General features: G+C 34.7%; 1 protein-coding gene across 2 annotated transcripts in view; it reads left to right on the forward strand.

The window, feature by feature from the left end:
- The window catches only part of TBC1D22A (TBC1 domain family member 22A), a 140,713-nt gene that overhangs the window by 38,136 nt on the left and 80,070 nt on the right, over window positions 1-22,507 (forward strand). For both annotated transcript variants that reach the window (XM_059472085.1, XM_059472086.1), the window contains exon 9: window positions 12,456-12,565. In XM_059472085.1, the coding sequence (XP_059328068.1) occupies window positions 12,456-12,565 (110 nt within the window). The remainder of the gene's footprint in view (window positions 1-12,455; window positions 12,566-22,507) is intronic.

Genomic DNA, 22,507 nt, shown 5'->3' on the forward strand with positions numbered 1-22,507 from the left:
TGTTGGCAGAACTTGTATCATGGAGAGAATTGATTGATAGGAACCAGTGAATGATACATTCCTATTTATCTTTTGATCCTTTTGTGTTTGAATCTTTATTTTAGTTATTTACCTGGACAAATTAATCTTTATTGTTTAGCATGACTTCTTGTAATATTACTTTTTTAGCTGCAGTGGACTCATTCTGTAGTGGGCATTTTGTTCTGGCTTAGAGTTATAAAACTATTAAATTTAAGGAATATGTTTCAATATAATTACAATAGTATACAAGTCCTAATGAACATAGTTAAGCTTTACTCAGATACACAGTTTGTGTGTGACTTGCAAGTGGTAGAGTTTATTCCCTGCTGTTTTTCTCTGGTTGCTTAACCTACTGGAAGTTTGTGGTGGCATTAGTATCAACTGTATGAGTGGATCTGTTGGCCTAAGTGCTCTCTATTTGCTTTGATAAAATGAGGTGATTTACTTCTTTAGTTAGTGGAATTTTGACTAATTACACCAACTTAATTTTGGCTTATTTTAGAACATAGTAACCTTGAGACAAGGTGTCAACAATGAGCAGCTGAATGTAGATCTACAAGTAACTGTGTAGTGTAGTTGGGTAGTAGTATATTGCTGCATATGTTTTACTCATCAATGTATTTGATTCCCTGTGAGGGCTTGGGACAGTGTCGATGGGTTCTTATGTGCTGTAGAATCTTCCAGCTCCCTTTTGTTCTTTCAAGAGATCAGTGTACCCTGCCTGTTGTAGCTTCATTTCTCTATTCCTTAAACTTCACACTGGAGTCACATATTTGAGTATTTCCAGATTAGTTTTAGTTGGTCAGAAAAGGGTTTGCTTGCTGTGTACTTATATGGCACAGCTGAAGCAGGGCTTTCTGCTGTCAAAATAAGTGCCTTTGCTTTTTCTTTTCCAACCCAAACTGTACATTCCTGTCTTCTCTTTTTGGTCCACATTGGCTTTCCTTGGGCACAGTTAAACTGGCTGGAAACTACACCCATGATAAACGGAATTATTTAACTTTCTGCACTCATCTTGAGAATGAGAGAAGAATATGAGTGCTGATGTGGGGGATAAGAGCAGGTCAGGGAAGAAGGAAGAAGCAAAGGTCTGTTTAGTGCCAGGTAGCACTGAGACTACTTTAGCTGTTTAGTAACACATGCTCATCATAAAGATTTGTGAATTACACTTACTTTTTGCTTAGCAGGGATCATAGACAGATATGGGATATGGCAACATGCTTTTCTATTATTTTGCTTCCTAGTACTGTCTTGAATGACCTTGATTTATTATAGACAGTGCAGTTTTACAAAATCAGTTCTTCTCTCTAATATACTGTTAGATTTCTGAGCTAATTAGAATAGTTCATCTGAAATGTTGGTTGCGTTGTTCCATCCAGTAGACTTGGGCTTTATCCCCTTCCTTTGCTTTTCATATGTAGACTTTTTGTCACATTTTCTATAATTTTGCCTTTTTTTTTAAAGTACATTTGTAGTTCTTAGTAATCAAAGTGTTTAAAGTCATATCATATTGATGCAATGGAGAAAGTAACTCCATTGTAGTAAATCTTCATTACCTCCACTGAAACAAAATTAATTCCTTGAAAATTTGTTCAGTTAACCAAACAAACTGTAAAATGAAAATTCTTGTACTTATGAAGTGGCACATATTCTAGCTTGAATAAAATATGGGCTGTGATAAAATATCTTCTTCAGTTTGATTACAGATTAGAGTAGTAGTAGTCCTGTATACTTAAATCATCAGGATATATTAGTTGACAAAGTAGGATGTACCTCAGCTTCACTGTCTTTCAGGAAAAAATTAATGTAATTCAACTAAAATTGTTTTTGTGGATAATTTTAAAAAAGGCTTCTATCTATTTGCAGTGGAGTAAGCCTAATTAAAGTTAGAATTCTCTGGCTGTTGTTAATAATAGCTGTCAGAAGTGAAAAAGAGACATTAGGATTATCTCAAGTATATCCAACTGCTTAATTGCCTGTTATTTTTAGCTTTCTATGTGAGGGAAAATCAGTATTTTGAGTAATGATATTAATTGCTCATAGTCTCTTATGAGTGTCTGTTTAAAACAAGGAAGAAAAAAACCCCAAACTCCCTTAACACCGGAAATTTTAAGGTCTATTAGTCTTCCAAATTTTTTAATTTTTTTAAGTGATCTTCAAAAAAGGATAATCTATATAACTTTTTTTTCAGAATAGCATCTGCATATGAAGTTGCTGTGCTCCAAGTCTGAAACCTGTCACTTTACCCTACATAAATAAATGTTTCAAAAGAGACTCATACCTAATTATCCTATTTTCATTGAAAGTGTAGCAACAGTTGGTGCGTTTTTGATTTGTGTTATGACTTAGAAGCTTTAAAAAATGTTTCTAAATTGATTAAGAAAGGTTGGCTGTGGAGCACAGCTTAAAGAGCAGCAAACCCTTACTTTCTCAAAGATTAAAATCAGTGTTTGACAGAGGATTTTTCAGACCTAATGATTTTTGATGGCTGGTACTAATAGCTTCAGTGTACCACAGTTTAAATTAAATATTCTTTTCTTAAAAATGTATATGACTGGCTGTCCTGTGAAGTACGGAATTAAATGAAAATTTTTAATCTTTGGTGGCATAACTTGGGAATGGAAAAATTGACAATTGCCATTTCATAAAAATGTTTTTGACTACATCTGTAGGTGTGAGATTACAATCATCTTCCTACTCTTCTTAACATTACAAAGTTTTCTTATTAATGTTAAAGCAAAAATAATTGGATTATAGTTCCTTAAACGTATAGCTTCTTGTTATTTGTTGTACTGCTCTCCCCATTCTTGTGAGTGGAGGCATCTGCAGGTGGAATTCAGTGTTTTGGGTTAGCCTTTATTTTAATTTGTTTGTTTTAAATATTTATTGCATGCTTCCATGTCATAGCAAAGAAGTGTGTCTTGGGAATACTGATCAGCATACTGCAGTGTATGGCCCACCCTCCATTTATTTTTTGTGGTAAAGCTGTGATTTAAAGGGAATACTTTTTTGAAAAGTAACTGGGGAGTTCAAGCCTTTGTAAAGCCCATCTTTGAGATGACTTTCATAGTTTTTACACTTCAGAGGAAAAGCTAAGTAGGAACTTGAAAGTTACTAATAAAATTTCCTTCAATCATATCAGTGCCTAGAAGTCTATCAAAGAGGCAAAAAGTCTGAAAGAGTTCTGATGGAACCTATAAAACACCACCTCATAGCAGGAGATTGTGTGGATTTTTTGCTTAAATATTTCTTGTGAGGAAACTTTCCAAATCCTGTTTTGTGGGCAAAATAAGAGGTGTTCATTTCAATCTTTGCTACAAGAGATGTATAGAAGAAATCTGAATTAATAAAAAAAAATTCTTAGGTCAAAAGGGACTACTCAAACTTCTGCTGTAAGTAATCAGAATAAATAAGTCAGGTCTAGACTAACTATTGATTTGAATTGTTTGATATTTTCAGCTAACTCAAATTTGTCTTTTAAATCACTTTTTGTCTCATTCAAGTTTGCTTTTTTTTCTTCTCTGATGTATACTAAAAAGAACTTGAGAAAAAAGATTTTTAGCTCCCCATGTATATATTAAATCAAATCTGTCAGTGAAAGTCCTCTTTTACTGCATAGGATGATGTGGGTTTAAATGACCTGCTTTTAAAGTTTGTTTTGCATCTATATGTGTAATTCTAAATTTTCAGATATATCTGTCTAAAGAAGATGTGCTATTTCATGGTGCTTAGTGCACATTCCTAGTATTTTAAAAATGAAATAATTTTATAATTTGAATACTAATGTAAAAACAGTGCATTTTTCAGGTTTGAAATACATTTTGTGGTTTATATTGTCTCATTTTTGAAGGCAATTAAACTAATAGACTCATACTATGAGAAAGTAATGAGACATTAGTGAAGGGTGTTCTGTTTGAAACTACAGACTGGAAATGTTGGGTCATGGGAATACATAGAAAAAAATCTTGAATACTGGTAGAAGCAGTAATCTAAAATTGAAGAGAAACCAAAAAATTTCTTCAGGTATAAAAATGGAAGAATTGCGAAGAAGGAAGTTAATTGCAATAAATATAGCTATGGGAGAGACATGTATTCTAAAGGGAGCAGCATATTTTAGTTTTGGCTTCTGCATTCCTATTTCTCCTCTCCCCATGGTCTCCATACAGTTATAATTAGTGATCATTTCTTTTTACTGAAGCGGCACAGAAGTGCTTATACTTCCAGATCTAAGACTTCTCAAGAATGCTTTCCAACAGACTGGGAAATTAATGGCTTTTATGCCATTAAAAGTGGCTCTTGGCATCCAAATATCACAGCTTTGTGTGTTTATTATGAAGTAACTTGTGGGAAAAAAAGCTAAAAGAGAAAGAGCAATGCTTAAGCAATGACAACATGCTTTACAAATGCCAGAAGTGTAACATTCCAATCCTGTTGCACAGATCAGTAGGAGCTGAAGATCTAAGAAAAGATTTTCAAATTTGGTGGATCAGTGCTTTAAAAAGAACTGTAAGCAATTTTTTTCCTTATTTTCAATGAGATACATGGTTAGTTAATAATTTATAGATGTCAAACCAATACAGATAAGTTTGTGTGCTGAAACTTCAATTTGAGGTGGCTTTGCTTGTAATTTAAATGCAAACCTTTTTTAATAATAGTAATGGAAGTCATTGGGTTTTTCATTAGCATGGGGATATTTTGCTGGTTTCTTATTTGAGAAATATGACATTTTAAATTTTTACTTTAAGCTGTGTAAAAAGTTTTTTAAAGAAGAAGTGAAAAATTATGTACTTGAGCACAATAATGAAAAAAAGGGAGAAAAAAGTTCTTGCAAAACAGTTTTTCTTCTTTAGGCTTTCATTGCATTATTTCATAGAAGCAGGAAATACTTTGTACTTTTATGGGACATTCACTTTGACAAATCCCAGTACTTAAAAAAAATTGTCTTATCAATTGTGTTCTCATCAAAAACATTTGTGAATTCATTTTGTGTTCCATCTTGAATTAATTATGACAGAAATTTACTGTGGTATGACTGAAATTTAAGAAGAGCTACCTTTCTTGCAATAACATTGTTGAACAAAATTAGAGATCATACTATTATTTTTGAACAGACAGAGCAGGCTTTTTTTTTTCCTAGAGGTTTGATTATTTCTTTATCTTGACAATAAATACCTATACAATCAGTAAGAATATGTTTGAAATTTATGAAAAGAGCAAGCCTTGTGGCTTTTTTGCTTCAGAAGCATACGTAGCAGTTTCATTAGGAAAGTGTAAGTCACAGCAGATTAAGGTAGTTAAGGAATGCATTCAGCAGTTAAAAAATAGAAGAAGTAGTTTTTCCTGCAGAGTGCATTCTCTTCAAATTCAGTATCTGCAGTTTTTGCTAAAAAGCAGAAATAATGGATGTCACTTAATTTCTGTTGTAAATAAGGCAAGAAATCTATTAGGTGGATTTCTTATTGGCTGTGAATCATATGGGAGATTACAAAACACAGAAGCATGTAATTTTGGTTAAGAAAATTGATATATATCCAATTGAAAATTGGATATTGCACAATGTGGGTTGCAGGAAACTGCCACCATCAGAGGCATGTGGGCATGTTGTCACTGAAGGACAGTTGTTTCCTCTGCCATCCATTTTTCTTTGAGAACTTATTTTGTTATGCCATTCAAATTACATTAATAGGTTAAAATAAAAATTGCTTCATGGGTGAGTGAAGTTATACTTAAAGAGAATTATGGTCATAGGGAAATGGTTGGTGAGCTTATGTGACAGTGGCAAATTTTTCAGTCTTCAGTCACACAAAAAATTACATTTCTGAGTTTTTATATTCACGTATAAGTTCTTGGATAATTTGTACTGTTTTTATATTTACCCAAGTTAGAGTTGAACCTTTGTGTTTTTTAAGTTATCCAGGAGATGTGTTAAACATATTGCTGTTTATGAAATTGTTCAACTGAGTTCTCTTTGCCAGCCTTCTATTATTAAGTAATTACATGCAATCCAATTTTTTTTTTTTACTTTTTTAAAAAATATTTTCAATAAAGAAGTATTAATTTTCAGTAAAGTTCACCCTTGCATGTGCAGATACATGTACTGGTTTCTTTATCTTTTATATACATTGTAGCTTTTAGTACAGTTTATTTTTTCCATCTCCAATAAATAGTTCTTTTTCAAAACTACATTAATTTATGGATTCTCTTTGAAGGCTTTTCCAGTCCTAGGGTGATAGTTCTGAACTAAGTCTCTAATCAGTCCCATACCTGAACACAGGGAACACCTGTGGTCTTGAGGTTTGCTTTAAACTTTTTTGACCATACTACAGTTTGCTCTTGTCTCACACTTGGTGTTTTGTCTCCTGTGTGTTTGTGGATATGTGTGTTGATGCTTTAAAAAATTAAATGATAAAGCACAAACTAGTTAATTAAAAATGCAATGTGGGAGACATGTTCAACCTTTAATCTTTCATTTCCTATTCTCTGAGCACCTTTTGGACTTCTCAGGGAATTCCCTTATGTGGCATTCTAAGAAAATATTCATCAGCATCCTGTGCTCACCAGGCATACTGGTTGCTAATTATGAGTCCCTTAATTTGGTGTCACATGCACAGCTTCTCCCTGGCAGGCTGTTTTGGTTGACAATAGCAAACCTTTTGAAGTGAGTACTGTGAGAAGAATTTGTTGTGATCATTGTGTTCATTGTTGCTGAAATCCATTTTTAAGAAGAGCTGCCATCTTAAAAGCCTTGAAGGCTTCTATTTCATAATGATGTCATGCCCAAGGATGTAGCTTACACTCTTCTAATTCCAAACTGCACTTACTGGCTGATTTCTCACCTGTGTGGAAGAGGTTCTCAGTCCTGTATTTGGCATTATGCAAGTTCTGTGAGTCAAAGATATGTTGGTGCCAGCAGTTTTACTTAATTCTCCTTTGTACCCTGTTTTGGTCATAGAACTTCTAATCTTCCTCTTGTCTGACACATGAAGCAGTAATCTCAGTCTGCAGCCTATGAGGAACTGATGTCTTTTGTTTAATTTGCAACGTGACCTGAGAGTTTCCATTTTTCAAATAAATTTAGCATCCTTAAAAACAGGTCTGTTTTTGTGTATATATGTGCAGTGGGGTATGAATATTAAATAAAGGCAAATTCTGGATTATTTAGTGTGGATGAAAAAAAGATAATTAAAATCTAACCTAGAAAAAACCTGGGTAGAAAAGATCTTACTGGCAAGCAATGTAGACCCACTAAAGGAAGTCTCTGAATGATTTACTGATTACTTTCATACAGAATCTGGAATTAGAGGAAAAGTATATGAAGTATCTACACTCATGTGACAGAACAAATTGAGAGTACTTGCAGGGTCATACATTAATTTTGATGAGCATGGATGTCCAGTCCATGTGATCAAGTTTCCAGTGTTTTTGGACAGGATGTTTTACCTTGCCAGGTCACACAAGATTGTAACAGTCAACATGTGCAGCAAATTAGAGAATTCATATGAATAGAATATAATGATTAATGTTTGAAACACTGTTCTTACACGGATGCATAAAGATATTCATCTTGCTTCCTATTGCATTTGAAGGATATTGTGGAAGATCAGTTGAAAACAATGTAAGATTATTAACAGTATTAAAATAGACGAGTTGTCAATATATCATGTATGTGAGAACATGACTGTTTATAGGGAGATATTTGTAATACAGTAAGGCCATATTTACCTAAGCTTGAACTGATGAGATGATTAAGGTTTTTAAAAAATTTTACCTTTGTGACTGCAGTACCACAAAGAAAAGGGAAAGTTTTATTTTGGTGATTCATCCTTAACAGCTCAAGAGCTATTTCTATCAAGATTAATATGTAACTAGGACTTTTTCAATGGGAGATATTGATATGGTAATATACATATTTAATTAGGCAATTGTTACTGAAAGAATTTACATTTAAATGCTCTATTATGTCCGGATCTTAGAAAAACATTGCCTTAGTGCAGCAGTGATTGAATAGGTGTTTCATAAGGCTTTTTGAAAACTAAGTTTGGAGTGGAATATGTAAGATCTAGCTGTGAAAATATTGCTGTGCACCTCTGCATGCAATCATGTGTGTGTGATTTTTTTGTACTTGCATACTTGGGTGGTAACCTTTATGTTAGATCTGCCTGAAGATGTAACATCTGAAATAGATTGCAGCACAGTAAGCTTTATACAGAGAAATACCTGTGCATTCGGTGGTCAGAATGGTTTCCTTGCACTGCTGCGAGGGATATGTAATTGGGACTTCAGGTATATGGTAATGCCTTGTCTACATTTGCACAAAATAGAGCTAAAAAATCCCCAATTTTAAATTGTTCAGCTCATTAATTGATCTAATGTCTTTATGCATTATTTTGTATATTGAGTGTATGTAATGAGCAATCATAATTTATTGGGGATATTGCAGTCTGTTTTGGGCTTCAGCACTAAGTCTTTTTTACCCTGCCATCCATTTTATCCCCTACCTCGCACCCCAGTGAATTCATCTGAGATTTGCTGATTCTGTGTTGAGAAACAATTTCAAGATAAAAAGCTACAGTTAAAACATTAGTAACACAATTAAATGTTTGTTTCATTTAAAAAAAACCTTTGAGAGAACGTGTGCTTCATTTAAAGTAGGTATCTTTTGTAGGAACTTGCTTGGTGTAATGAAGTATGAAAACTATCAAGTTACAATAATTTTGTTCACACTTTATAAAGATTGAGTTTTGGTGTCAGTAGCAGGTTTAGAGAAGTTCTGAATGCAAACGACCTTTGTGTTGGTTGCATGTGTTTTTACCCCTGATCTGTACTGAGAAGGTAAAATTCCAGCACTCTCCAGAAGAAGTCTGTTACAGCTAAAAGACAAAGATCTTAAGATTGTGAACTTAATTTTAACGTTCTGTACAACTTCAATCAAAATCATCCATTAGGCTTAATCTTGAATTAAAACCTACTTTTAATGGAGGCAAGCTGTTTAGCATGTTTACTTTCTGTTGTCATTGGGAAACTAAATCTGTAAATAGCTGTAAGCAGTATTTTTTTAAATTTTGATTTTATCCTTCTGTCTCTGCTTTCGTGAGTGGATCCAGTTAGAACTGTTTAGAAAAAGTTAGTCTTTCTGCAGGGTGGGAAGTTTTAGAAGCATACCCTGGGAGGGAGTAAAGAAGAGCTAATCCCATGCTTACAGCAATGCATGTATTCAGATCAGCATGTCACAGACTCCATGCTACAGCAGTTCTCCTCCAGGCAACCAGGCATTTTCCTGTCTTTTACGCTTTTATAGATAATTTGATAATGATCTCCACAGGAGACTGTAGGACTTTGTAATTGGGAAGTTTTAGGCAGTGATCTTTTCTCCCCCAGATATTGCACATGCTGGCCTGCTGTTTCTGTCTGCATTCTTTTATTCAGTCTTTATGTTACTGTCCATTCAGATTTCACTCATTGAAAATAAATTTAAAGTTATTTAAAACCAGAAATTGCAATTATGTTTTCAAGCACAAATAATATCTTAGGTACTTTTGGGATGGTTATTTTGTTATTTTTGCTTCTGTTTTTTCTGAAATCCCATGTGGTCTTGCTTTCAAAACTTTTCTAGTGTGTTTATTTCTTCATCCAAATAAGAAAAAAAAATGAGAGAGAGAGAGAGAGAGAGAGAGCAACATGGAGCTTGACTGCTTTTCTCCTTAAAATTGCAGGGAAAATGAAGCATTTTGCACTATGTGCATACCCAAATAAATGATTAAATGCTAAATATGTAAATTACGATTTTGCATAGCATTTTGCCAATCAAATGTTCTGTAATTCTGGAGCTTGTCAAAAGGGATGGCCTTTTTTTAATTTCCTTTGTAATTTGGGAAAGGGTCCTTTGGATATTCAGTGTCAGTTTTGAACTTCCTCAGTCAAGTTTAGCAAGGTAGGGTGGATTGGTGCAGCAGAAACCATTGACATCACTGAGCACTTGCTTGTTTGAGACTTCACTTTTGGGATGCTGTGCCATCTTTATTAGAAGAGTTCTTGGGTGCATCCTCAGTGCTTCTCCTTGTTCATCATAGTCCACATTTGAATCAAAAAGTACCAGTTAACGTAACATATCCAAAAATATACATCTTAGCTGATTTAATGAAACTGTATTGTATTATAGGTGCAAGTAATTAGGTTTATTTATTGAAATACTTGGTTGAAGAATTTTAAGCCAAAGTTTGACACAGTTGCTTTACACAGGGGAAATACTGCTAGGGTACAATAGAAATACAACTGAGTATTCTGAAACACTTAATTAGATTTTTTTAATTTCAAAACTTTATTATCTGACTTTAGAAGAGATGACTTAGTGTGATGAATTGGAAGCACAATGGGATTCAAAATTGGTCTAGAAGTAGCTTATATATTTAAAGACCATATAAAAGATACTGAATAATTATTTTGTGTTTAAGAGGCTTATGGAAATGCTAAAGATCAGTCTCTTTAAGCCACAGAAAAGCAAAATGTTCTTGGATAGCTCTTCAGAGGGGAGACAAAACAGCTGGACAAGTACTTCATAAAACTGCTTTTTTAAAGTCAGTAATGGCAGAGCATGTGGTTCTGTGACATTATAACTGGAGACTGCCAATTCTTTCAGTGAAGAAAGATTCCTAAAAGCTATTTTATATCTTATCTATATCCTTTTCTAGGTTGTTGTTCCCTGTGGAATAATGAGAATTTTACTCAGAGTAGTAAATTTGTGTCAGACCTGTGTTCTTTTCAGAAAGGCCTGGCCTGACTTCCTCTTCGTTCTTGAGGGACATACCTCTGATGAACAGTAATTGGAGCCATTGAAAGATATTTCTTAAAAGCTGTAGTGTGTTTTCTGGAGGGAATAAAAATTGGTCATTCTAATTTCATAATCCATCTTTATTAGAACAATAAGAATCTAGTTTTTCCAAAATATTACTGCTGAATTGTTGTTGCTGTCCAGGTTGCATCATTTAGCCTACCTACAAACTGCCCTGGTTTTCCTACAACTTGCAGGTAGTTCAGTCACAGGACAGCAGATCATTTGGTGGGTGTTTAAAGCTTTTATTCAGCTTAGTTTACACTTCCACAGTTTAAAGGTCTGCATTCTGAGGCAATCCTTTTAAAAGCAAATTATACTTAATACTGAGAAGCAAGATTTTTTAAAAATGTGATTCATCTGATTTGTCTTTCTAGTTTAGAACAAGTCAGGTAGTACTCTGTCACTTCTTGGTGTTCTTTGTTGGCTGTGAAGGGAGGTGAAGATGCTCACCTCTGATGTTTATATGGATCTTCAACTTTTTTGTTGGTTTAAAACCTGATGTGAGAATATAGTGCAAAATGGTAGATTTTGAAAGAAAGAGACAAAAATGAGGTAAGATAAGAAAGATGAGAAAGAGAACATAACAAGTCTTTTTCATTTGTTATCTTTTCATACCCACATGTGTTGTGCCATGGTTTATAGCTGCCTTTTCTTTTAGAAATGTGATACCAGTGTCATGTAAAGAAAAGGTGCTCCAAGGCAGAAAATTTGCAAAGGAGCATGTGGTCAAAGTAGTTGTAATCTCATTCTTTCAGCAAATGTTGGGTGGAGGAGGGCCTGAAGACTTCATTCAAAGGGAAGGCACTTCAGTATATGTTTGTGTTTTATATCAATACAAGGAACTCTGTACATTTACTGGTTTTTTCTGTAGACATAGTGAGGCAGAGTGAGAATGGGTTGCTTCTTTTTTTGCCATTTGAAATATTAAACTGAAAGTTGTAAATATTAACTAGATTTTTTTTTACAGTGGGGCACTGATTTATGAAAATATAATAAACTGTATAACTGTAATACTTTTTTGTGAGTTAATATGTGTTAGATATGCCAAAGCTTTGTTCCCTGCTGTAGTGGATACATCATTAATTTTCTTTTCTATTTGGAAAGGTTTTTATTTTCTAAATTCAAGCTGCAGTCTGCTTTTTTACATAAAGTTCAGTGCTTTTCTGAGAAGTATTTTTCAGTGCTTTTTGTTCTGTGAATACTGGCAACATATTTGCACATTCTGTGCATGGTGCAAACATAGTCATCTTCTTCAGGAATTGTTCATATATAGCTTGAGGGCTCTCAAAGTGCTTCTGATCCTCCTTCAGGTGTGAAATGTTTAGAATAAAGTGATTTATTATATATTAATTCTGGTTAACCAGGCATGATTTGAGATTTTCACAGTCTGCAAGAAATTAAGTATTCATTAACATTTAAAGCCATTAGATGACACAGTTAAGCAATAAATGATTCATTTAGGCCCTGTTAAAGTAAATGTGCATTTGTTTCTGACTCAAAGATAAGTGGTGGCTGTCTTTGTTTTCAATTATTTTCCTCATTCTCGCTTTATTTATTCTGTGCACTTCGTTGACTTGTCTTTCTCTTTCTTTTCCTGAAACAGAAGAAGAAGAAGTGGAAAATTTTGATGTTTCCAGTCTGCCTGAAGAAGTGCTGCAGAACATAGAAGCTGACAGTTACTGGTGCATGAGCAAGTTGCTTGATGGCATTCAGGTAAATTGATTTTTCCCCTCTGTGAGTAGTGGAGTTAACTGATTAATGTCATGGCTTTCAACTACTTTAAGGCTGAAAAAGAGTATATCTATGAAAAACAGGGGTTTTCTGAATTTCCCATTGGAGAAATCCGCTCTGAGTTTGGCATAGAAAAGAAAGAAGGGAAAGGAAAAAACAAACCCGTTCAACTTCTCTTAATGAAAATGTCTGCATGTTCCATTGTGTGTGATGTTCTAGAGCAGAACAGAAACTTCCAGTTCTAGATGCATGTTTTACAAATCTGTTACCAAGCATGAGGAATAGTGGCTCAGAATTTCACTGAGGTGGTAAAAACCTGGCTTATTTATTAATTTTTCAGTTGTTATTATAGCAACCTATAAGTGATTGCTGTCTTAATAGTTCCTGAAATTATCTTCATATTTTTAAAATACCCATTTAAAACTTGGTACTTACGCTGCTTCACTGAGAGTTTGATTTTTTCTATGTGGAAACGCTATAAATGAAGGCACAATTTTCCTGTTACAGGCAGCAAGTTGGAATCTAATAATGGTAGATTTTTGTGTAAATGTTCATGGGCTTAAAAGTTTATAAAGATTACAAGTATCTACAACATTCTTTCCTATGACTTATTTTAATATGAATGTTTCATTGGCTAAGGCACATTGTGAATTGAACCTTGTAACAGAATTCATTTTTGACAAAATGGTTCTAGGATTGAATCAGCAACAAAAGGCTTTAACATTTTTGAAGGTGTTTTAAGTGTATTTTTCCTGGTTAAAGCTCAGTGTTTCTGTAGCATTTTTGAAATGCTCAGTCATTTTCCCACATCAGTTCCTGTAACAAATGCTGGTTTGCTTATTTCAATGTCTCAGACCTCCTAAATTTTAAACTATTTGACCACATAGCAAAATTATGTGAAAAGTTATAAAGAAAAAAGTGAGAGCTTGCAATCTACTGGGAAGGAAGAAAGCCAGGTAGGAAATGATAACTCTCCTCCAACTGTTTTACCTGCTTCTGGGACATTACTGTTACTAGCCTGTTGCTTTACTTTTTTTCTTGGAAAGGAAGTTCACAGATTAGTCAATTTCTCCTAAAATTCTGTTTTCATACAAAACTATCAAGTACTCAGAAGCAAAATATGGAAACCAATTGCAATGGAATTAAACTGCATTAATGAAAATTTAAGCTGTTATATAAATGGAATAGTGTTGGATGTATTAAAGGATGCACTCATCCATCAAAAGAAGGCTTGAAAGATTATGCTAGTGGTGTGACTAATGATGTTACAGTTAATTCAGTGCAATTGCAGTGCTGCTGAAATAAAAGGGTTTCTTGTTTTTCTTCTCCCATTCTCCTGCTTTGTTTCCTTTCTGTGATGATACCACATAGCAGATAAAACAGTCCTGTAGTTGCAGGTAGGGTTGGTTGGAAGAAGTTACCCTGTAGAGAAGGACTCAGATGCTGGTGGACAGGGCTGGCAATGTGCACTTGCAGCCCAGCAAGCCAGCTGTGTCCTGGGGTGTGTGCAAGGCAGGTGGGCAGCAAGGTGAGGGAGGGGATTTGTCCCTCTACCCTGCATTGTGAGTGCCCACCTGGAGTGCTGCAGCCATTTCAGGGATCCCCAGCACGGGGCACACATGGACCTGCTGGAGTGGGTCCAGAGAACGGCCATGAAGGTGATCAGAGGGCTGGAGCATCTCTCCCACGAGGGAAAGGCTGAGAATATTGAGGTTTTTGAGCCTGGAGAAGAGAAGGCTCTGGGGAGATGTTACCGTAACCTTTCAGTACTTCAAGGGGACTTTTAATAAAGCTGGAGAGAGACTTTTTGCCAGGGTCTGTAGTAGTAGGACAAGGGGCAACATTTCAAACAGAAGAGACTTAAATTGGGCATTAGGAGTGCATTTTCTATGATGAGGGAGCTCAAAGATGTTGTGGATGTTCTCTTCCTGGAAGTGTACAAGGTCAGGACTGATGTGGCTTTAAACAGCGTGATCGAGCTGAAGCTGTCCCTGCCCACAGCAGGAGGTTTGGACTAGATGAACTTTAAAGATTCCCAGTGGATTCATTGTGTGATGCTATAGTTCTGGATGACTTGCATTCTGGATACACAATCATTTCTCTCTGAAAATATGGCATAGAAGACTCCTGTGTGATGGATGTGATGATTTTGCCTGAGATGTCTGAATAAACTGTACAGGGATATGTGACATGTAACTACAATCAAAGAATCTCTGCACAGTGTTTCCATTAATTTATTTGTCAATATAAATTTCCATTTCATGTTGCCCTACCAGTATTGGATAAGTTTAAAGAGTGCACTTTGATAACTCATATGGTCATCTTGTGAAATTTTTGGCTAATATGAACTAGATACGTTTTTTTGTCTGTTTTGTCTTTTCACTGCAGAAAGGTGTAATGGAAGAATGATTGTATGATTGTATTTGTACCCCTTTATTATTCTTAACACAAAACTCATTTATTTTTCCAAACCATCCATATGGTCTCATTTTCTTGATTCTAGAGTTGTCAAAGGTGTTATTAAGACATATGCATTTCTTGCTGGAGTTTTACCACACATAGTATCTATTATTTCTTCATTCCTCACTCATCTACCTCCCTCACTTACGTATCTAATGGACTGTGTATTTTTAATATAAGAAAGCATCTTTGAACCACAGAGACCTGTGCAATAGAACAAGACCCAAGAACAGGGGTTGGCAGCAGGACAGTCACTTCCTGACATGCATACAGTTCTCAGCTGAGAGAATAAATAAAAACTTGTTCAAATAATCTGTCACTTTAGCAGATTCCTCTGTGCTGGTTTTTTTGTCATCTGGAGGTTCCTATGCAAGTATGTTTTTGGCTCCAGCTAGAGAATTTGCAGAACTTTTCCAACAGTTAATGTTTAATCTTGCATGATAATTTAATCTATTTTTTATTCTTAGATTACTTTGCATCTTCTTTGTTGGTTGTCTCTAAGTTTGAATGCACATGTGTCATATCACAGTTTGATGAAAGTTTTAAAAATTGATCCAACAAATACTAGGAGTATTTAAATATAAATATAATTTAATCTTGAAATCTGTAGCTGTCTTATAGCAGTCAATTTTGAATGATGATGTATGTAATTGTTTTCCTTTTCAGTGCTTCCTGAGTCTGTGCTCTGAATTTTAGTTTTTGTCCCAGAAAGACTATGCTTCACTGCAATTGCTTTTTATTTATTTCAGGAGTACACATGAGATCTTCTGAAATCATAAGAAAATAGGATAATTCTGTGCAATATAGGACCAGTTCTGAGGTCAGACTGAGTTTCTCAGGGCTTTTTCCAGCTGGGTTTGAACCCTCCAAGGACAGAGACTTCACAGTCTCTGGGGTTTAACCTATTTCAGTGCTTCCTCATCCTTGTATTGAAATTTCTCCCCAGTGGGCAGATGGAATATTTTTTGTTTATGCTGCTTGTCTCTTATCTTCCCGCTGGGCACCACTATGGAAAATGGAGATTTGTTCTCTTGATAACTTGGGTTTTATTAGGCTGTGATTAGGTGCTTCTGGAGCTGTCTTTACTTCAGGCTGAGCAAGCCCAGTTTCCCCAGGCCCTCAAAGAGCATGTGCTCCATATCTCTTAGCATCTTGGTGACCTTTTGCTCTTGCTTCATTTTGTTCTGAAACTTATTACCTTTCTCTTGTATCAGGGTCCTTAAAACTGGACATGGTATTTTTGATACAGTCTTGAAATACAAATTATTTTTAAACATTGGAAGGAAAATCTGCACAGTAAAGATTGAACTGTGGAACTGTTTGGTCAGAGAGGTTGTATAATCCTCATTCTGGAAGTTCAAACCCAGAGTCCACATAGCCTTGAGCAGCTTGCTCCGGGTGATTTGGCTTTGGGCAGCCAAGCACTTCCCTCCATGGGCCAGCAGTCTGCTGGCTGGCTTTGTTAGGGCTCACCAGTGACTCAGTCTGAGCTCTCTGTCTGCTGAGATTTCAGGTCCTTTGGCACAGAACTCGTCTCCAGCCTGTATTCTTGCAAGATGTGCTGATTTATGCTGATTTATGAAAACCTGGTTCTGAGGCTGTGTGTGGCCATATGCAAAATATATCTTCCATGTGTGTGATAAAGCTGGTTGTCTTTGCAACACTTCTAAACTGTAGATGATGCATGAACATTCTTGTATTTTCATCTGTGGCTGTTCATATGGGAAAACAAGAATTATCCCATGAGTATTTTTCTCATGTAATTAAGTAGACATTCCCATATATCCAGATTATTAACTTCTTTTTTTTTATTATTAAATTGTCCTTTATAACACTTTCTTCAACAGTGTCTCATTAACATTCCAGTAAAAAGTTCACATTGATCTGTGCCACCTGAAAATGTAATGTTCATGTATAAAATAGAGTATAACTTTTCATTTTAAGTTCGAGTATACTGGTAATAAAATAACCAAAGGGGAAATACGTGCAATGCATAATGATCTAACCAGATGTATTAAAAATAACACTAAAATATTAACATAATCATTTATCAGGGCCTGGTAATTTTTAGAACAAAAGTGAGATAATTCATATCCAGGGACTAGAGTATGCTGAGGTACATATTAGCTATTTCTATGTCTGATAAAATGGCAAGATTTATGACCTTTAAGGGGAATCCTGCAGAGTTCTTTCTCACTCCTGGGTTATGGAAAGTTGTTACTTATATATGCATGGATGGATGGAAGGAATGGTGCTTGGAAAGCTGGATCAAATAAATAACATGAACATGCATTTCGATTGTTGAGAAGAATGTGCAGAAGTAAGACTTCTAAAAATTCTTCATAGGACCTTCCTGGTTTATTTGAAAGGAAGAATAGGTCAAATATAGCTTTCTTTGTACCTTTTGATTGAACTCCTGCACAAGTTTCTGCATAATAGTGCAGTTTTCTGGCCTGTCACTGTGAGTAAAATTTTCAGGAAGACAACAAATCTATTTGTAATCAGTAGATGAAATATACTGCACTATCAGTATACTTCAGCATAAAAATATTTTATCCTCTACCTAAAATTTGCAGCATCAGCTTTTGGAATTGTACAAGTCTGTATTTATGATTTCTAGCTCTTATCCAGATTTGAACTGTTGCCTGGCCTATGCTGTAATTCAAAAATGTACTCTGAGCACTTTTGTCATTGCCACTTTAACAGTTTCTGTAATTTATAATACATCCACTTGAGCAAAACTGAGGTTTGACTACACCAGTAGAAGGTTGGATCATTTGTTCTGACTCTGTGGATGCTACTCCAACAGGAGAAACAGTACCTACATTTTAATAAACTGTTGGTTTTTTTGTCCCGTTATGTAGGAATAAGTAAGATACTGTTTTGCATTCTTATGCAAAATTTTGGGTTGTGATGCTTTGTAAATATTTTTCCTACTACTTAGGAAATGTTGCATTTTGAAAAGTCAGGCTTAATAGTTGTAATGGTTGACGATTGTATTTGCTGGGAGTGTCCCAATGAAGGCAGGAATGATGAATCTGACTCCATGCTCTCAGAAGGCTAATTTATTACTTTGTAATACTACATTATATTAAAGAATACTATATTATACTAAAGAATGCAGAAAGGATACCTAGTGCTAAAAAGATAATAATGAAAACTCATGATTCTTTCTAGAGTCTCAACACAGCTTGGCCCTGATTGGCTAGAGAGTCAAAAAAACTCACACCAAAATCCAATGAAACAACCACCTGGGGGTAAAAATTCGCCAAACACATTCCAGAGAAGCAAAACACAGGAGAAGAAAATGAGATAAGAATTGTTTTCTTTTTCTCTGAGACTTCTCAGCTTCCCAGGAGAAAAATCCTGGGTGAAGGGATTTTTTTCAGAGAATGAGAACACCTCAGTTGACAGACCCTTTCTTCTAAAGAAGGTGTCTTGGAGTAATAATGGAACATGCTATGGACTGTGCTAACAGCATAGTTCAGCACACTTGTGTGTTTGTTCTTGTGTGTGCACACTCTCTCCTGAGCTATATTCAGGACTGAATTTACATTATAATCTCAATCTTTTAGAAACATTTTGGGTGAAGTGTGGTTCCATGGATAGTGTAAATATACATCGTGGCTATCATTATCTGGTGTCATGTTTCCCTCCCTCCTGCCCCTATCTCTTTGCATAACTTGCTGAGCAAGATGAACCAAGATTTTTAATAGGAGTTTGCTTAGAGAATTCAGTAATATGTGAATGAAGTACTTAAATGTGTAAAAAAGAAGAATTCAGGAGATCTCTTTGTGACATAATGAGGATAAGAAAACCTTTTTCTTTCAGTTGTCATTTGTTCATGTGATACTATACTTCAACATACTAAGTTGATGCATAGCAGTTCTTAAATATGCATTGGTAGAGAAAATAGCCATCCAAGTCTGTATGATTTGTATGGATTGCTTAGTGTATCCTCTATATTTAAAAGCTCTGATCTCATTGATGAAACATGAGCAAACAACAAATGAACACCTCGTGTCAAAACTTTCCATTTGGTTCTAGAAATGTTTCTGATATTTTCTTCAGTGCACTGTTGGTGAACTGTTGGTGTATGACCTGAAAAGATGAGAAGCATTGTACCTGCACCTCTGCTTGGCTGCAGTCATAATGTCAAATTACTGACAGTGCTTTTTTCTTTTACTTTGGCTGGCTCTGTTTCTTTTTCGTGATGTCATGAAAGATTGTTTTCCATTCCTCTTCAGCTTGCTGCTTCTTCTTATAAAATGATCCCATCATCACGTAGAAAAAGATAAGGGATTTTCTTCAGCCAGTGCCTATGAAGTCTCTCTCTCTCTCTCTCTCTCCCCCTTGCCCTCTCTGGGAGGACAGTCCTAATTAAATCTGTTTTGAGCATTTTTCCAAGTTTCTTCCATTTACCATTTCTCTACCCTTAAAAAAGTAAGGAATTGCTTAATAGTTTTTAAAATATTCTGTGAAGCCTATAATTTTATTATTTTATTTTAAATGATAGCAACCAGTTTTTGAGAAATCCAGACCTAGTTGTAGTTGCAGGGAAGTAGGGTGTTACACCAGTTTCTACAGAATAAGTACAGACTTAACACAAAGATTTGAAGCTGATGCAAGTTTAGATCTCTTGTGACATAAAGTCCTAACCTTCTGTATTGTAAGGTAAACTAATTATGTGTCAGTCTGAACTAGATATTATGCCCATTCAGCTGTGAAGTAGGTTAGCACAGTTCACTGAAAGTGTGTTGGAACCTATCTGAGTAGAACATCAAGGAATTTAGATATTTATTGCACACCAGTGCATGAATTTTTATGTTTATAAGGGTTCTGGTGTAAATACATACTTTGTCATATGTGAATGCTCACTGTCAAGAACAGTGTTTGGAAATAAGAGATATTTTATGTGAACTCCTAGTTTTCATCCTGATTTTTTTAATATTTCCTCATTTGAAATGTTGACCATCCATAATGAGCAAAGACAATCTCTGAAATAGTGGTAAGTAATTGAGAAAATAATTGTCTTGACTCAGCCCTGAGCAGTAATTAATGGATTTTGTGACTTTAGCATGTCTTTTCTGTTTTACTATTTTTCCTTCATTGATAAGCATAAAAAGGAGCAAGAATAGTGGGTAACAGAATACCCTTTACATTTACAAAGTCTTTCTCACAGTTTCACAAACTCTAGGAAGTCAACTACAAGTGTCATAGGAGGGCATATGTACAACACAGTTTAATTAGAAGAGAGTGCTGGGGAATCCAATAGAGATCTTTCCAGTTTAGGTGAGTTAACACAAGTAGAAGAGTGACCCCCAGCTGTGTTCATTTGCGGCTGAAATAATGAACAGAGAAATAAATAAGCAAAAGATCAAATGTAGTGAAAAGCAAATTTACCTGTTTTCAAACCAAGATGGCAGTTTTCGGTTGCATTTCCAGGTTTGTATGGATTAAATTAAGCTTTGAGAAATAGTTTCAGATTCATAGATCACAGTCAAGAGTTGCACTACCTGGGGAGAAACTAATGATCGAAGCACCAGTGTTTTAACTCTGTGTCGACTTTCAGTATTACATACAGGAGAATTCTTCTACAGAGGAAATAATTAAATACTATGTTGCTGTACTTTGAGTGCAGTACTACTTCTAGAAATACCAGTTAACTTTGTTTAAATAAATAAATAGAACAGTAAACAAACATTTTGCGACAAAAAAAAGTGAATACAGTTTCTGTTGTTAGAGTACATTCTGTAAAGAAAGTGATTATTATTTCCTAAAGATTCTGTGCCTTGGATATTATCCATTACTAATACAGGTGTCTGTCAGACTTGTGTAGAAGGCAGTGTTCTAGTGCATGGGATAGTTTCTGTCTTCCTGAAATGAGAGTATAATAGATCTGAATTCTGTGTGTCTTTCCATTCTTTCCATTTTGGTGCTTTATTGCATTAAAAAGGTTAAAAAGGATGCTCACGTTCTGTTTGTGAAATAATGTCAACAAGTTGAAGGTGTTGCACATTTTACTTGGTGATTGTAAAAAATTGAAAAATTCAGGGAATTATTCTTGCTTCCTTATCCATACTGTTTTAGTTTATACACGGAGTTCTAATATTAATTATTGTGAAAGGGCCACTGCTAAACTAGTAGAAAAATTTGCTATAATTTTTAAAATGGCTGTTATTGTGGTCAGTTACAAGTGATCAGAGCATACAGTAGACTTTTTGATACTGTAAATTGCTTATAGACTGAACTACTTTAATTTACAGGATTATTAGTGTATCATTTTGCCTTGTGAACTTTTAGACTTCACACTTTATAGCAGTTTTACAGAATTTGAAGATTAAATTGTGGTTTACTTTCATAAGTCAAATAAAACCTTAAAACATCCATGTAAATAAAGTCAAGAGAGTCAATGAGAACTTTTTTTGGTTTTAAATAGAAAAAATAAAAATTAACTGACACATAAGACATATGAACAGATAATCATCTCTTCTACTCTAAGACCAAGTTAAAAGTTGAAATGAAGTCAAGAAAAATTAATATTTTGGGATTACTTACCTCCAGTTGATAAAGGAATTACTCAAACAATAGCAGTTGAGGCAAAACATCCAATACTCTAATTTTTGTGCTTGTGGTGGTTACACAAAAAAACCTTCTACATAGCAACTTTCTTTTAAAATATGTATGTATAATTTTCTTTTCTTGAATCTCTCAAGAACCACAGGAAGACAGCTGTAACAAAAAGAGCTGAATGGAGGGATTGCCAATTAAATATTCAGAAACATTGCTGTATATTTGAATAATGTCATTATTTTAAAAGATTGATCACTTTTGGTTTCAAGCAGAGATATCTTTCTTGCTCTCATTATTTCAAACTCAAGTCTATTTTATAGAGCTGCAATCCACAAATTAAAAATCCATTTAGAGTTAATTCATTCAAAGAAATATATGCAAATATAATGCCCTTTTAGCTACATTGCTTGTGTGTTAGATTTTGATTCATGATATTAACTGCAATCTTGGGTTCAGAACAGTTATAAGTACATTAAAACAGACTTTTGATTTCTTATGCTGCTTGAAGTTATTACTCTGTACTTCAAAAGATCAAATTATTTCCCTGCCTCTGATTATAGGCTAAATTTTCATATTTCCTACATTATTTGTAGAATTGTAAATTTCTGAGAAAAAAAATCACCTTAAAAATATCTAACATGGCACATTTTGGCATGTAAGATGAGGGCCTTTTAAAGCTACTTGAATTTCTGCAATAAAGTAACTTCACTAGATTAGCAAGTAGAGATCAGTTGATGTAGGAATAGCTATACAGAATATGCTGTTAGAGGTGGGGACTCACAGAACCGTACAGTGTGATGATTTACTATTTTACTGTAGAAGCAGACCTAGGAAATGTAGTCACAAAACAGAAACACCATCAGAAAACAGAGAAAAATACATGGATTAAGA

The sequence above is a fragment of the Ammospiza nelsoni genome, chromosome 5 (genome assembly GCF_027579445.1).
Source record: "Ammospiza nelsoni isolate bAmmNel1 chromosome 5, bAmmNel1.pri, whole genome shotgun sequence".
In the NCBI taxonomy this organism is placed as follows: Eukaryota; Metazoa; Chordata; class Aves; order Passeriformes; family Passerellidae; genus Ammospiza; species Ammospiza nelsoni.